General features: G+C 39.0%; 1 protein-coding gene across 3 annotated transcripts in view; it reads left to right on the forward strand.

Moving 5' to 3' along the window:
- Nucleotides 1-15,055, forward strand: part of ca14 (carbonic anhydrase XIV) — a 50,757-nt gene extending 35,702 nt beyond the window's left edge. The window contains exons 9-12 of one of the 3 annotated variants that reach the window (XM_084089571.1): nucleotides 144-167; nucleotides 348-432; nucleotides 7,299-7,352; nucleotides 13,583-15,055. In XM_084089571.1, coding sequence (XP_083945697.1) covers nucleotides 144-167; nucleotides 348-432; nucleotides 7,299-7,352; nucleotides 13,583-13,682 — 263 coding nt within the window. In that variant the 3' untranslated portion in view covers nucleotides 13,683-15,055. Of the gene's footprint in view, nucleotides 1-143; nucleotides 168-347; nucleotides 433-7,298; nucleotides 7,353-13,579 lie in introns of all 3 variants that reach the window. The other 2 variants (XM_084089570.1, XM_084089572.1) reach the window with 2 other exon arrangements.
- The last annotated feature ends 2,485 nt before the right edge of the window (nucleotides 15,056-17,540 follow it).

Consider the following 17,540-nt stretch of genomic DNA (forward strand, 5'->3'; position numbering starts at 1 on the left):
ACATAAGGATGAGTAAATGATGACAGAATTGTCTTTTTTGGGTGAATCGGTTTGTCATTGAAAAGATATGAATGTTGCTTAAAAAATAGCATCATGCTTGTACTGTGTCTAATTCTTCTTTGTTTCACCGTTTCTCTCCCCAGTCTCAGTTAAAATTTATACTGCTGGTGAGAAACATTTTATATTATACCAATTATTATATTAATCATTTTACTGTCTAAACATTCAGTATTATTTGTTAAATTGTTTTTATCTTTTCAATCAGCTCTCTTAGAAAATATCTATGCTAAGTATTGCTCAATTATTATAGTTCTCTTGAGAAATGTAACATTTTGTCTCTGTCTCAGGTGAAATCACAGCGATTGTGATCGGGTCTCTGTGTGGATGTATAGGTTTGGCTGTTATCATCTACTTCATTGTGAAAACTATTCGGTAAGAATTTTTAACAATTCACATGTCTCGTGAGCTGGTTAGAGACGTTATATATTGTTTTTGTACATTCTTAGTTACACACAATCATATATGATTGTGTGTAACTAAGAATGTACAAAAACAATATTAAAACTTGCCAAGAATGTGTACTTCCTCTGTAATTCCTCAAATAAATTCCAGTTTTTTTAGTCTTATCTTAAATTCAGTTTACGGTTCATAATTGGATGTAAGTCACTAAACAACAAGATTATTGTTTTCCAGTGCTAGCTGGCAAGAGTGTCATGTCTTCATGAAGGGGGGACAATCAGGAATAAATAAATATAAATACAAGAAATTACATCAGACGTTTAAAAGAAAGAAATAATATAATACAAACTACATAGATTATCAGTCAATGTTGATGTGTCAACACTAATTGCATTGGATTAATGTTATAGAGTAATGTTGGTTCAGTATCACTATTGCACCCACAATTAATGTTGAAACAATAGTGAGATTTCAACAACAACAAAAAATCAATGGTAATGTCATTGAATCAACTTTACACTATGATGCTGATTCTACATCTTTGCTGTTGAATCAACATTGAAATTAACAAAAAGAATCCTTGGTAATATTGTTGGAATGTTACATTGTGGTGTTCATTCTAAATAATGTTTGTTCAAACATTGAAAATACAACTGAAATGTACTGTCAACATAAAACAATGTTGCCATCTGATCTCACCCTCAAGTTGTTTCAAACCTGTATGAGTTTCTTTCTTCTGCTGAACACAAAAGAATATATTTTAAAGAATGTAGTGTAGTTTTAAAGATATTTTTTTTTCAGTGAGAACAGGCTAAACTGAATGGAGATCAATTACATTCCTCACATTTAATGGTGATTCAGGAATATTAATGATTACCTTGTAAAGCAGTAATCAGGGAGCAGGAGATAAGGCACAGGATAGCATCATATCAGGTCAGGTGATTATGCTCTTGACTACAACTCGATGGGTGCTTCTCATTTCTTATTTGTGCATTCTCGTTTCGTCACGTGAGAGGATCTGTGAATGGCAGTGAAGCGTAACTGACGCCGGTAGGTCACAAGATAATGACAACATGGCAAATGTAGTATGTTCAGATAACATTCTTACTATATAGAACATACTTTTTAGTGGTTAAGCAATTACTTATTATAATCAATGTCACCATTATCAGGAGGGCACTTCTCATTTCTTTAATTGTCAATCCTCATCTGCCTTCACTCCTACTAAACAAAAGGTGTTGCTACCATTGAGTAATAGAAGCAAGACATGGGCTGTCACTTGCACTTCAAGAAATCTGCTAACTATTGTTGGAACTTTAACTTTAACTTTAATCAGGAAATTCCTAATAAATATTACCAAAGCTAGATGCACTTTTTAAGTGTGTAGGAAAATGTATGGTTTATTCATTGTTTGATTTTCCAGCCAGTCATCAGTTGTCATGGACACTCATCTAATCATCACACCTGTTCGTTATCATTTCATTATCTCTGTGTATTTAGTTCCTCTATTTTCAGTCTTTGGTTGTCGGTCGATATTTGCGTGTTGTATGTGTTTACCCCATGTTTCACACACGCACTGTGAAACCTTCTGTCTGTTCCTGTGTTTGTTGTAATATTAAAATCACTTCGTATTGGATCCTGTCTACCTTTGTCTTCGTTTTGTGACGGCACCGTTGTCTGAAATTGTGCCAGAGAAATTGTGTGAATATGTCAGGTGGTTCAACAAACAAGAATTTTGTATAGGATGCACCTATGTTTTCTCTCTGAGGAAGCATCAATTACTGAGAAGTAGGACCGTCCCTAGCAGAGCTAAAGGTGGTGGTGAATACGATTTCATTCAAGGGGAAAACCCACCCACCCCCGAAACACGATTTCAAGGGGGTCAACAGAAACAACCTGCACCGTGGCCCAGGATAACCCAGAACCATTACAGGTGTATTTATCAGTGGGCATTTTCAAACTACAATGGGTGTTTTTCAACTGCTTTACCCAAAGATCCACCACAAAACCAAACCCCCAGTGAATTAGAAAAAAAAATCAGGTAAAGAGTTTGAATATGCCCATCGTGGTTTGAATATGGCAGTGGTGTATAATAACTTATTTGTAATAAGTACAAATACTTTATTACTGTACTTAATGGAATAGTTCACTTCAACATTCAACAGACAGTTGATGTACCCCATTGACTTCCATAAAAATACTATGGAAATCTTTTGATCAGTTCGGTTATTTGAATTTGTTAAACTGGTTCGTGAAGGGGTGTGAATGATTTGTTTTGCAAATCACATTTAAATCTTGAGAAGCACCAGCACACCGAGCAATGCGCAACAGCTCTCCACTGGTGTCCTAAATTGAAGTCTCTATTCATTTTAGTTTTGGTAGCCTAAATAATTAAAAAGATTAAAAGCTTATGCGATGTAAAAATTTGTAGACGGACATCTTTGACTGTTGTGCCTCCTTATTTCCACTGTCCTACATCTTGTGTTTTTGAAATATGTGTTGTCTGAACGAATTCATTCATCTTACTGCAGTATAGTCTGCTTTATTTTGTTGTATTGTGGATTACAACGCATTTGTAGTAAGACACTCTCATTTGAATCGTTCAGCTCTTGAGTTAAAGGGACAGTTTACTCAAAACTTCTATTTACTTACCCATATGTTGTTCCCAACATGTATGCATTTCTTTAATGGAAAATAAATGAATATATCTAAAAAAAATATATATATATTTTTTTGGTCAATACAATGAAAGACACTGGGGTTCAGTGTTGTTTTTGGACCCCATTCATTGTATGGAAAGAACAGCTTTTCTTCTTTAGTGTTCTGAAGAAGAAGAAATTCCTAGATTTGAACTTGAGCGTCGGTAAATTATGATAGAATTTAATTTGTGTGTGTGCACAATCCCTTTAATAACTCTTACATACCCTAACGCAGAATCTCAGTTAGGTTGCTGTTACGTAGTGGCAGAGACGAAGCGGAGAGATGAGTATCCAGTTGTAGCAGTACTTGTGTTTTTCATACTACGTCATCATCAACCGTCGAAGTTCAATTCCAATACTCAAGACCACAAGTACAGAGGATGCATGAAAGTGCCCAGTTATGTTCTTGATATTGAGGATGCATCGAATGCAGATTGAGAGAATCGAATCGTTAAAAATCCCAGAAGATGCTGTCGACGTATGTCCTGTAAGCTTTAAACTTAATGTCTCACTTCAGAGATTCCCGCTGCACGATCGAAATGTGTGACAGCTCGTAAAAGTAAACATTTGTCCGTCTCTTTTGCTTAATTTTAATAAAGTGATAAAGACCTTAAGAAAGCTGCAGTATTTTTATTGGCATATTAAAAAGAATCATCAAAAAAGAAAATTGACAAAGCATAGGTAACACAGGCTACTCATTTTCATAAATACACACGGTAAAATAAAAAAGATATAAACTTATATGAAAACAATGTCTATAATAATATGAAAGAAATGTTTAACAGGTTGTGACATTTGTTTGTGATGTTATGTTGTATTTATTATGCGTTGGTCATTAGTCGCTGTTTGCAGAGATGGTCAGTTAAGCAGCAATATTTGAGGCACATCACAATTCTCACAAAGAGCATTCTCGCATTCTGTGTCCTAAGGTCGCCTGGCAAGACCGGTCTCAACGAGAACACATGTCTGTTTTTGCGTTCTTGGAATTGAGAAACAGCCATCTACAGAAAGAAAGGCAAACAGGAACTAAACAGGAAAGGGGAAGCAATGAACAAAAATACACTTAAAAATTAGTCCACAACAAGGAACCATGATACAGGGATCATGACAGTTGCCATTGTTAGAATCACCTGTGCCATTATTTATAAAATGTACCTGTACTTTTAATACTTAAGTACTTTTAATATCAGTTACTTTGATACTTTTACATAAGTATTTTTCTTATGAGCAACTTTAACTTTTACTCATGTCAATTTCCATAAAGTTATCTGTGCTTTTACTTGAGTATGATGATTGGATACTTTATACAACACTGGAAAACAGCCCACTGATTGGGTAAAACCCACTATTATTATGCAGAAATATAGGCTACGTTTAAGTTCAAATTTTTTATGCCCTTTCCTCGCTAACTTCCCTCCATCTCATTTACTCTGATGGAAGTCATTTCCTACGTTGCACAAGTGCCCACTACTGGCGGAATCCTTGCAATGAGTTTAAATGGAACACCCTATGCCCTTATTTAAGTGTGAGCATTGTGGTCTATGGATCTGCCTTAAGTGTACAATGACATATAGACTCGCTCCCTCGGTCAAAATCGAAGGGTCTGTCCAAATAAACTTCCCTTGAAGTTGTCCACTTGACGAAGTTGAATGCATTTCAAAATGTCGACGGGGATTACCCTGAGGGGATGTACTTAGGGAAGTTGGCGAGTTTGTCTAAAAGTTAAACACAGCCCTACGGACATGATCTTGTGGACATCAACAACAAATAAATGTTAGTTCAATATCCCTGTCTGCACCAAGGTGTGCGGTCGGCTTTCATCAAAATTTCAATGCTGATCCAACAAACTTTAAACATTTAAATGTCATTCTCAAACAAAATGATGGTTTAAATGAAAATGTCTCAGGTTTAACCCGGTTCCCTGAGAGGGGAATGAGATGCCGCGTCATGGCTTAACGCTATGGGAAGGCTTTGCGTGAGCCGGTGTCTGAAGCACGTGTTTACACACGCTAATCTGTGACTGGCTGAACGTGATAACATAGCAACGTAGTTGCATAACATGGTAGCGTGATGTGGTGTCTCATTCCCCTCTCAGGTAACCGGGTTACATACATAACCTGAGAAAATCCCTTTCAAGTGGAACTCAACATCGCGTCATAGCTTGACACTATGGGAACTTTAATACCAACGTCGCCATGCCAAGGGGCAGTGCCTATATCTGTACAGACAGTTGTTGAGCGCCGGCTGAGACCGAATCAACCCTGAAGGACTTGAGACCCTGTGGTTGAATCCATGTCCAGACAATAAAACCTGTCTTGCCAGATAAAAAAAATCTGTCCACAGCACAAACATCTTGCAAGGATGCACCCCTAGCAAGAGCTTTGGAAGACACAACACTCTTAGTGGGGTGGGCCCTAACTTCTAGGGGCTAAGCCATTCCGTGCCTCATAGGAGAGGGAGATTTGCATCCGTGATCCAAAGTGAGATACACTGTTTGGTGACTGCATTCACTCTATTGCAGCCTCCAAAAGCAGACCAGAAGCTGAGAGGACTTACGCCACTTGCCTGAGCAGTGGACATAGATCCTGAAAGCACACAACGGACATAACAGATGCAGACTTTCTTGCTGTTGCATCCCATGAAGCAGAGGAAATAAAGTCCATTGGCTGACTGCAAGACCATTGGCTGACCAGACACAGAATGAACTTTTGGATTATAGTCCGGTCTGGGGCGCAGTCAGGAGCCAGAACTGGAATGGTCTCATGTGCAGAAAGCTTAGTGGAATGACACTGGCCGCTGTCCCCATGAGACAGACCTATCAGTCTCTGAACCTGTAAGACTGAAAGTTTGCCCTCTTGTTTTCTTGATGTGACAGTAAGCATCCTTTCGATCTATCATCACAAACCAGTCCTCGAACTGGATTTGAGACACAAAGTTCAGCAAGAGGTTCAGCATCTTGAACCTGTATGTCCGAAGAGTACTGTTCAGGCCCCTCAGATCTAAAATCAAATGCAATCCCCCTCTCTTTTTGGACACAATAAAGAACTGACTGTAGTACCCTGATTCTCTCTCTGGGAGAGATACTTTTTCTATGGCCCTTTTCACCAAGAGATACTGCAGTTCTTTGTTGAAAAAATACCTTTTCTGACTCCTGTCCCAACGTAGCTACTACACCATTAAACACAGGTGGACGGAAGCCAAACTGAATCCTGTAGCCTGACTTAAAGTATTCATTACCCACTGAGACACATTCTGTGACATGGGCCGCCATGCTGGCCTTTTGCTCCTCTCTCCTTTCACTAGGCCTTGGTCTGAAGGAGCTGGTGGACGGTGCCGGCTCCTGGATATGGCAAGGGATTCATTCGATGATGCGCTTGAGGGGTAGAGCGCCCGCAAGCATCTCTTCCACCCTCTGCACTGTACCTGCGCTCTCGCATAGCAATCACTAGGGTTGGGAACCGAGAATCAATTCTTAACCGTTCAAAACCGTTAGTGTTTTTGAAAAATACCGGAACCATGCGAAATTCCAAAGTTTCGGTTCTGAAAACGGTTCTGGTGCGATGTGTGGGCGAAGTGCTGGAAGCTTATACTTTAATAGTGATGTCTTACCTCATGAATATTAAAATAGTAATGAATGCACTGAAAAGTCCTCGCTCTACTCATTTTTTGACGTTTTGCGTCAGATATCAACGCAAAAGGGAACTGAACATTGTATCAATGCCACCTTATCTATATCTTGGTACTTAGATCCAAACTAGCTACTTTAATGCAAGTTAAAATAATCCAAAGAGATCAATATACCCAAACACAGTTTACATGCCACTGTTAAACATTCAGCCTAAAACAATTTGCAACTGTTAGTAATACTATTTGTAATTACATTATTAATTAAAAATGAATACATCAATTATCAAATAGTAATATTTACTGAAAATAGTGTGGTAAAAAAGATCCCACAGCTGATTTGGATTTCATTCATTAAAAACTGATTTAACTTAATTATTAGAACGTAGTTTGTCTTGTATTTCTTGTATTTGTCTTGTTTTCGTCTTTAGCGTTAACATTCTTTGATCATGTTTGTCTGATTACTTTGATGGATTGTGATTGGTGATATGATTGTTTCTCCTCATAACATGACAGCTTAACTTCAAGCTGGGATGTCCTGCCAAGTATCCGACCTGCTCCTGAGCCCAGGTCAACTTTTTCAATAACCTTTGATTCATGACCTCTAACCCCTAACCCTTAACCTCAGTAACCTCTTGGATAAATTACTTAAATCACTTTAAAAAGTCAGGAAATATATTTTTGCTCATGAAAAAAAAGAACAGTTGACCAAAACCATACATTTTTTAATTCATTATTTATTACATTGAGCACATAAAATATGGTAAACAAGAAGTTCACCCATACTTTACATGTGAGAACAAACCTTGTTGATTCTTGTGGAAGCTCAAACTTGCTTGTGTGACATGTGAGAACAAACCTTATGGGTTCTCACACATCAAGCAAGTGTGTTTGAGCATCCATTTACCACAATTTATGAGCTCAATGTACTTAATATGCACATGTGTATGGTAAGGGATGCGTGCAATGTGGGTAAGGAAAATTGAATCATCAGCATATTACACTGTACTCTCAGCTCACACATGAGCCTTGAAGGTTTTTTTTTTTTCACTAATCAGTTGTTCCACACTAGGGTAACTAGACTAGAGCAACTCCAGGATTAAATTGAGGCTTTAATTAAACCTACCAGGAGGCAGGTTTAATTTAAGATTAACGTTGTGTTTCAAATAATACACATGTATTATTTGTACTATGTCAGTGAATTTCAATGTGTGTGTGTGTGTGTGTGTGTGTGTGTGTGAGGATACACCTTCTTCTGGAGAGGCTATCCCCCTGGTAACAAGCATCAGCACGGTGTGGGAATGGCAATCAAGAACAGTCTCCTGCCCTGTCTCACTGAAACACCCATCGGAGTAAATGAGAGGTTGATGACCCTCCGTATCCCCCTAGCAAAAGCACGCTATGCTACTCTACTAAGTGCATACGCGCCCACATTACCATCAGACGACAGTGTGAAGGATGGATTCTATCAGCTACTAGATGACACCCTTCAGCATATCCCTAGGAATGATAAGATATTCCTTCTGGGTGATTTTAATGCTAGGGTGGGAAGAAACAACGATTTATGGCGTGGAGAAATGGGTAGACATGGTGTTGGGCAGGTGAATGCAAATGGTCTTGGGCTGCTAACACTCTGCGCAGAGCATGACCTCACTATTACCAACACATTGTTTCAGCAGAAAACCAAATATAAACCATCTTGGATGCATCCACGATCTAAACACTAGCATCTGATTGACTATGTCATAGCAAGACGTGCTGACATTAGTGATGTTCTGTTGACCCGGGCCATGAGAGGTGCAGAGTGCTGGATGGATCACCGCTTGATTATTACCAAGCTCCATTTCAAAGTGCGCCCCCCACAGCGTCTCAGGAAATCCACCAAAAAGCAACTGAATTGAGCTAAGCTAAAGTCGGCTTCACCAAGGAATATGTTCCGCCTTTCAATAGGTATGAGGTCATCAGAGTGCGAGTCCGTTCTGTGTTCTGATTACACCATAGATCAGAAATGGGCATCCATTGCCTCAATGTTACATGGAACTGCAGTCGATTCTATAGGCTATAAAACCAGAAAACATCAGGACTGGTTCAATGAGAACTATGATGCCATCATGTCCATGCTGGAAACTAAGCGCAGAGCATACAGGGCTATCATCAGCTGCCCTGCATCCACCATCCTTCGGCAGCAATGGCAAACAGCACGCAAGGAGGTACAGACAACTTTACGTACTCTACAGAATTCATGGTGGTTGAACAAGGCTCAAGAAATTCAATTATATGCTGATAGAAACGATATGTATAACTTCTACAACTCCTTAAAAGTCATATATGGACCTAGGAATTGTTCTATTACACCTTTAAAAGCAGCAGATGGACTAACAATTTTAAAAGACAGGAAACAGATCTTGGCAAGGTGGGCTGAATATTTTGAAGTTCTCCTTAACCATCAGTCACCAATTGATCATTCCATCTTGGAGGAGCTACCAAATCGACCACCTATCCAAGCCCTTGATCATCTTCCAACATTTCTAGAGGTGCTAGCAGCGATCAACTCCCTCAAAGATAATAAGTCCCCTGGCAATGACGGCATCCCAGCTGAGCTCCTTAAACAGGGTGGCTACCTGTGTACCAGGATGATTCATCAATACATCCTGCAGGTCTGGGAACAGGAGTGTGTCCCTCAACAATGGAGAGATGCAAGTATTGTCACTTTATATAAAAACAAGAGTGAAAAATCTATTTGTAGCAACAGTCGAGGTATATCGCTGCTAGCAGTCGCAGGTAAGGTCCCGGCAAAAATCATGCTACGTAGGCTGGTGGAAAACCTAACCGAACATTTGTTGCCAGAGTCACAGTGTGGCTTCAGAAAGAATCGGAGTACTGTGGATATGATTTTCACAGTGAGACAGCTCCAAGAAAAATGCCGTGAACAACATCAGGACCTCTTCATGGCATTTGTCGATCTCTCCAAAGCATTCAACACTGTGAATCGAGAGCTGCTCTGGGACATCTTAACAAAATTTGGCTGTCCAAAAAAGTTTTGTAACATCCTGTCACAGTTCCATGAAGGGATGGTAGCTCGTGTGACCACAGGTGGTCAGGAGTCAGAGCCTTTTGGAGTACGCACTGGGGTAAGACAAGGATGTGTGCTGGCACCGGTACTTTTTAATATCTACCTCCTTTGTGTCACAAAGCTTCTGTGTGATAAGCTTGAAAGCAGTATTGGGATCACTGTTGACTTCAGGTTGGATGGAAATCTCTTTAATATTCGAAGGTTCCAGGCCGCAACTAAGATCTCAGTAATGCGGGTCCTTGAGTTGCAGTATGCTGACGACTGCGTGTTCGTGGCACATACCCCAGAAGACCTGCAAATTATCCTTGCTGCTGCGGTGAAGACCTATAGCAGATTGGGCTTGTCAGTTAATACCACCAAAACTGAAGTGATATGCCAATGGAGGCTCAGCCCTCCACCTACCATGCCTGTTTTTACCATAGAACAACAACCACTTACAAAAGTGCCATCCTTTAAGTATCTAGGCAGCATTGTATCAGAGGACTGCAATCTTGATTACAAAATAAATAATCGGATAAGGCAAGCTTCTGCAGCCTTTGGCAAACTTCGACGCAAGGTCTTTCAAAATAAGCACCTTCAATTGGGCACTAAAGTTACCATCTATAAAGGTGTGTGCATCACCACTCTTCTTTACAGCTGTGAAGCCTGTACCTAAGGTTGCTGGAGCGTTTCCATATAAGGTGCTTGCAGCGAATCTTGGGGATCACATGCTATGACCATGTACCACATTCTGAAGTGCTTGCTAGAACAAACTGCAAGAGTATGGAGGCAACAGTCACTGAACATCAACTACGCTGGCTTGGGCATGTCAAGTCAAGTCATCCTCATTTATATAGCACTTTTAACAATGTAGATTGTTTCAAAGCAGCTTTACAGAGATAAACGTATAATTTATGGTAACAGAGATTGTTTTGGCTTTATAGCGGTTCTTTAATAAAGTTATTTTCCAGCTAAAGTTATTGTTCATTGATTCGCTTCCGTCGCAATGATCATTTGTTATTAAATTAGGGGCCGCTAAGACGACACCATTCTCTCTACACAGACTTTAATCGCGAACCTGTGAGAAACGCTAATGGCATTCACATGCGCATTAAGAATTGGTTCTATAGTTATGTGCGTTTGAATATATGTGCGCAGGTTTGGAATTCCCTACAAACCAAGCCTAAACAAAGTAATGGTGCCTTATAAAATTTTGATACAGAATTTTATTTTATTTTATTTTATTTTATTTTGTTACTTCGGGGTAAGTACGTGAAACGAATTTCCCAAAAACGCTTTATCTGTAGAGTGGTAAAGGGATCCTCCATAGGGAGAGACTAGTTGGCACTTCAGCACTGCGTTGTCATTGGGTCCATTCTTCTTATGATGTAACGAGTACATCAGGATTTATGGGGATTTAAGTGTTCCCGGTTCCGTCTGATCTAATCTATGCAGCCTAATCATTGAATTGAAGAAGTCTATAATGTGTTGTGTATGCTAGGTCAAAGAGATGTGTCTTTAATCTTGCTTTGAACTGACAGAGTGTGTCTGCTTCCCAGACAATGGTAGGAAGACTGTTCCAAAGTTTTGGCGCTAAATAGGAAAAGGATCTACCGCCAGCAGTCGATTTTGATATTCTAGGTATTATCAACTGGCCGGAATTTTGAGATCGCAATAGACGTGAAGGACTATAATGCGTTAAGAGCTCGCTCAAGTACTGCAGAGCTTAACCATTTAGTGCTTTGTAAGTAATCAGCAATATTTTAAAATGTATACGATGTTTAATAGGGAGCCAATGCAGTGTTGACAGAACCGGGCTAAAATGGTCATACTTCCTGGTTCTGGTAAGGACTCGAGCTGCTGCATTTTGAACTAGCTGGAGTTTGTTTATTAAGCGTGCAGGGCAACCACCCAGTAGAGCATTACAATAATCTAGCCTTGAGGTCATGAACGCATGGACTAATTGTTCCGCATTTGTCAATGAGAGCATATGGCGTAATTTAGATATATATTTTTAAGATGGAAAAATGTGGTTTTACAGATACTAGACACGTGACTTTCAAATGAAAGATTGGTATCAAAGGAGCACACCCAGGTTCCTAACTGACGACGAAGACTTAACAGAGCAGCCATCAAGTGTTAGACAGTATTCTAGGTTATTACGTGAGGATGTTTTTTGTCCAATAATTAGAATCTCTGTTTTTTTCAGAGTTAAGTAGTAGGAAATTACTAGTCATCCAATTTTTTATATCAGCTATGCATTCTGTTAATTTAGTGAATTGGTAAGTTTCGTCTGGGCGTGAAGAAATATAGAGCTGAGTATCGTCAGCATAACAGTGAAAACTAATGCCATGCTTCCTAATGATATCTCCTAATGGTAGCATATACAGAGTGAACAGCAACGGTCCTAGTACTGAGCCTTGTGGTGCGCCATACTGAACTTGTGATCGATAAGACATCTCTTCATTTACTGCTACAAACTGATAACGGTCATATAAATATGATTTAAACCATGCTAAAGCAATTCCACTAATGCCAACATAATTTTCGAGTCTATTTAAAAGAATGTTGTGGTCAATAGTGTCAAATGCAGCACTTAGATCGAGTAACACTAATAGCGAAATACAACCACGATCGGATGATAAGAGCAAATAATTTATAACTCTAATGAGAGCTGTCTCGGTACTATGGTACGGTCTAAATCTGGACTGAAAATCCTCGCAGATATAATTTCTTTCTAAAAAGGAACATAGTTGTGAGGATACTGCCTTTTCTAGTATCTTTGACAAAAAGGGTAGATTCGAGATCGTCCTATAATTGACTAATTCTGTAGGATCAAGTTGCGTTTTTTTAACAAGCGGTTTAATCATAGCCAGCTTAAAAGATTTCGGTACATATCCTAGTGACAAAGATGAATTAATGATATTAAGAAGAGGATCTGTGACCTCTGGAAGCATCTCTTTCAGTAGCTTAGTCGGTATAGGGTCTAACATACATGTTGTCGATTTAGATGATTTAACGATGTTATTAGGATGCCTCAAGATCGTCTTCCACGACAAATCCTTTATGGTCAGCTGCATCAGGGCCGCCGTTCTGCAGGGGGTCAGAAAAAGCGGTACAAAGACCAACTAAAAACATCACTAGGAAAGTGTCAAATTAATCCATCATGCCTTAAAGAATTCACAGCAAACCAAACCACCTGGAAGCAGCTCTGCCACACAGGAATAGTGCAGCTGGAATCTGAGAGGAATATAAGGAAACAACAAAAAAGACTACGGAGACATGCAACCATGTCTGCCTCTACAAACTCAGACTTTACATGCCCAATATGTATTAAAAATTGTGGATCAAGGATTGGACTCTACAGTCATAAAAGAGTACACCGCAAATGAAGTGGAATGTCATCATCGGATACGATGGACTACCAAGAGAGAGAGTGTGTGAGTGTGTGAGTGTGTGTGCGTGTGTATGTATGTATATATATATATATACACACACACACACACACAAACATGTTGATCTTCACTGACATAGTATATGTATATATATATGTATTTATTTATGTATACACATATGTCTGTCTCTCTCTCTCTCTCTGTGTGTGTGTGGGGGGGGGGGGGGGGGGTATTAGTTATAGTTATTTAGTTATATACTGTTATTATAGACAATAACAATATACTCTCAGTTTATTCAGTTCAACCAAATCATTCAAATGATTTTTTGTTTGTTTGTTTGTTTGTTTCAGCAGAACACAAGATGTGGCAAAAGAACTCAAACAGGATATGGCTTTAAAGGTTACTTCTAACCCAGGAAAACCAGAGGAAGATGACCCTCAGCCTAAAACTTGATTCTTAATCTTCCATGTGTATCTTGGCCTTTTTGTCTTGTGAAAGTGCATGAGAAAATATGGTTTCACTTTATTTTGATAGTCCCTTTAACACATTCTGTTGACAATAAGTAAAGTAGCAGCTACATGTCTACTAACTCTCATTAGAGTGTTAGTAGACTGGTCGGGTTAAGGCCCCGATATACTCACGAGTCACGACAAAGTTCTTTTTCGTTCTTCGTTTTGGGTTAAAACAAAGTTCAAAATACGTGAGCAGCGATATACTGTTAGTGAACATCTGATGCCGCCAACACTGCTGAAAGCAACTGTTAGATGAATATGTAAATATGTGCTGCAGGCTTACCTCTCTCAATAACTAAGTAAACACACAATAAAATTGAGAAAACAGTCATTTTTTAAATAAAGCATAAGAAAAGCATCTGATCATTACAACGTGGTGATTGCTTGCACGAGTTCTGCAATTCAGTCCTGTCGCGTTTATTTATAGTAGGCTATAGCACTTTATACAATAGATTGCTTGAAATCAAGCAGCTTTACCATATTAAACATGAAAAAGTGTCAGTGTCTCTTTTCATCAGAAGTGCAACTTCATTTTCTCCTATAAAGCAACTTTCCAGCGTGTTCATGTTTTCACTCGCAAGTCACATCTCACCTCGACAGACTGGAACAGGAGAAATTAACAGGAAAAGATTTACACGTGAAAGAAGGTGGAGCCTCCGTGCACACCTACCTTTTATTGCCATGGACCAATGGTAGTACAAAGGTGTTTACCAGTTGGAAAGTTTTCTGGAAAGTTTGCTTTGTCAAGCTGTTTTGAACTTTTTTTGTTCGAAATGACGTCACATCAGTTCATTCTTCGATTTCGCTTGAAGTATATCAAGTATAACCTCAAGTAAATCAAGAATAGCCTTTAGGGTTAGAATAAGTTGACATGCAAAGTTACTTATTGTCAGTAGAATGTCTGTTGGGGGACCATCACAATAAAGAGTTAGCAGGTATTAAGTAGAGAGTCTACTAATACTCTAATGAGAGTTAGTTGACATGTAGCTGCAAAGTTCTTTATAGACAACAGAATGTTTCAAAAGGGGACCATCGAAATAAAAGTGTTACAGAAAATGTATACTTTTAACTGTTTCTCTATCTTTTTCTCATTTCTTAGTAAATTTAAACCCCCTTTTTATTTTCACCTTTTTCCTCAATGTTATATTAGTTGAGGGCTTCTGTATGGCTCTCACTGTGTGTGGTTTTGTGGAGATACTTGTTTTGCATTCTCTTCACCACAGCTATATCGATTAGCCTTTATTAAAATGACCTCTTATGACTGTGAATTTCACCTGTACAAACTATAAATAAATTAGTAGATTACTGAAATTATATCATGATTTCCCCCTGTGGTGAAATGTTGTGATATTGTAGGCAGATGACTGTGACTGTGGTGTGTGTAGGATGACATGTAAACACTGAATCATTAAGAAGGATACCCTTTAAACCATTTAATTAGTACTGATCAGGTGGGTTAGGGCAGCTCACTCTCCCCGAGCAAGTCACTATAAGCTGGGAAAATGCAGCAGCAGTGGTAACTCTGGCAGGTACTTGGCTCTGAGATGCTAATACAAGTGAAGCAGGTATAGCATCAGGTTAAAATGGCACTATAATCATCTTCTCTATAATCTATAATCTATAGCTGTGTCCGCCAGCATTTTGACATTCAAAAATAGTCGATCTCCGAATGTGAATGAACTGACTCTGAATTTTAGTATTGCTTCTTATATGAGCATCCTTTTTCAAATACAAGGTCAATATTGATTTTCACTAACGACAAAACAACAAATTATCTGTGAATTTATATGGAACTAAGCTTTAGGAGCTTTCCATCTTTACTCTCCTCCCTGTTACTACTATTCTTGACTGTCAAAATGCCGACAGACACAGCTACAGTGAGTTGTTCAAAATCTTTCTTTTTAGTAAACTGTGTGTACACAAACAATGTTCCCAATGCTCGAGTTCATGTGTAGAGCCCCTGGTGATACTTTCTGGTGAAGTTTCATGCTGTGTCGAGCCTTCTTAGTGTTTTAAAAATAGCGATTTTTGATGCTATCATAGAAGTGTCCCAAGCACTCCCATTCAAAAGGCAATTTGACCGAAAACGAAAATACGGTCAAACTTAAAAGTGGCGTTTCCATTCTAATTATGCTTTTAAACGAAAGTTTGCCTAAGGTAGATTAACAAAAAGACCTTAGGTTGCATTTTGGCGAGAGTTACCCTTTAAAGGGGTGGTATAATGCCCTTTTGACAAGATGTAAAATAAATCTCTGATGTCCCCAGAGTGTGTGTGTGTGTGTGAAGTTTTAGCTCAAAATACCGCACAGATATTTTTATATAGCATGTTAAAGTTGTCACTTTTTAAGGGTTAGCAAAAACGCACCATTTTGTGTCTGGCTCTTTAAATACAGAGGGCGGGGTTTCAAGAGCTCATGTGTTAGCAGTTCCGATTACCTCACGCAGACACTAGAGTTCTCAACGGGCCTGACACATCAACATGAATTATCTGCCCAAACCCGGCCCGCGGTCCGACGCATTTTTTTTTCTCATACACGTATTATCATGACCAGCAGACGGGAATTCAAATCAACCTTTAATGTTCATGCCTTTTAACAATACAAACAATACAAACAACTGAAACAATAAACTTTAAATATATAAATAGGCTATATAAATATGCCTTAAATAAAAATCTTCACACAACAATAAATAAAAAGAACTCGAATGCCCACAGTTTAATGTATGGCGGCTCAGGCTGGACAACACTGTTTTTTTGCTGTAATATTTCATCAGCACCTTGCATTTTGAGCATTGCACATAACCTGTATAATTTCCATCAGAATCCAGCATCACTCCAAACACTTTCCAGACCTCTGATTTTCCCACTCCTGTAGTAGCGACGGTGAATTCACCTGCGGCAAGTTTATTTTTCACCAACTCCATCTTCTTCTCCAGGCTAAAGGCGTGCACGCAGCGACGTCAGGTCTGCCCCCGCCCCTCTCCATGATGCACGTTGCACGCAGAAGCCAGACTTTCTTTACGGTGAACAGCAGCGATTATTAATAAAAAAGGTTGTTGTTTTTTTTTCACTGAGCGGAAAAGATTAAGCCCGAGGTCCGACCCGACCCGAGTCATTTGCTTATATTTTCGACCCGACCCGTTGAGAACTCTAGCAGACACACACTAAAATGACAGAAACTGTTCTGCCTTTTATGTTTAAACGGAGTCAGACCAAGATGGAGAGACTCAAGAAGAAGTGACAACACGTAGAATGCAACATGACGTCTCTGAATGGTTAGTTGATGAATTTATGTTGCTGATGTGGAGTTAACTATCTTAAATAAGCATATTCTGTCATGATAATCTATAAATCGCTCGTATAGGAACTGTTGTGAGATGCACACAGAGTGACTTTTTATTGCATGTGAAAAGATGGATGCTACAGTTTGAGCTGACTCACAAATGTGCTCGACTACAGCAACTCTTCCTCTTCTCAACACGGACTGCGTGTTCTCGGGGGCGGGGTTTATGTAAATTTTAGGGTTGGTGATGTCACTAACCCTGGAGGAATGTCTTGTAGTCCCTACCAGCCGTTTGTTGTAGTCCTTAAAAAACGATTTCTTTAAAAGCAAATATCTCCCTTTGCTTTGAACTTTGAGCGTTGTAACTTTGCAGATGTTGTTTATGCTCAAAAAGCAACATTACAAACTAACTAAAGTTAGAAAAGTGAAATCATACTCAACCACCCCTTTAAGGCCTGAGTTTTCCTTTGTTCCCTGTCTGGTATTGTCAATTTCTTAGTTAATGTGGTTATGTT

This window comes from Abramis brama (genome assembly GCF_963993115.1).
Source record: "Abramis brama genome assembly, chromosome: 17".
Lineage (NCBI taxonomy): Eukaryota > Metazoa > Chordata > Actinopteri > Cypriniformes > Leuciscidae > Abramis > Abramis brama.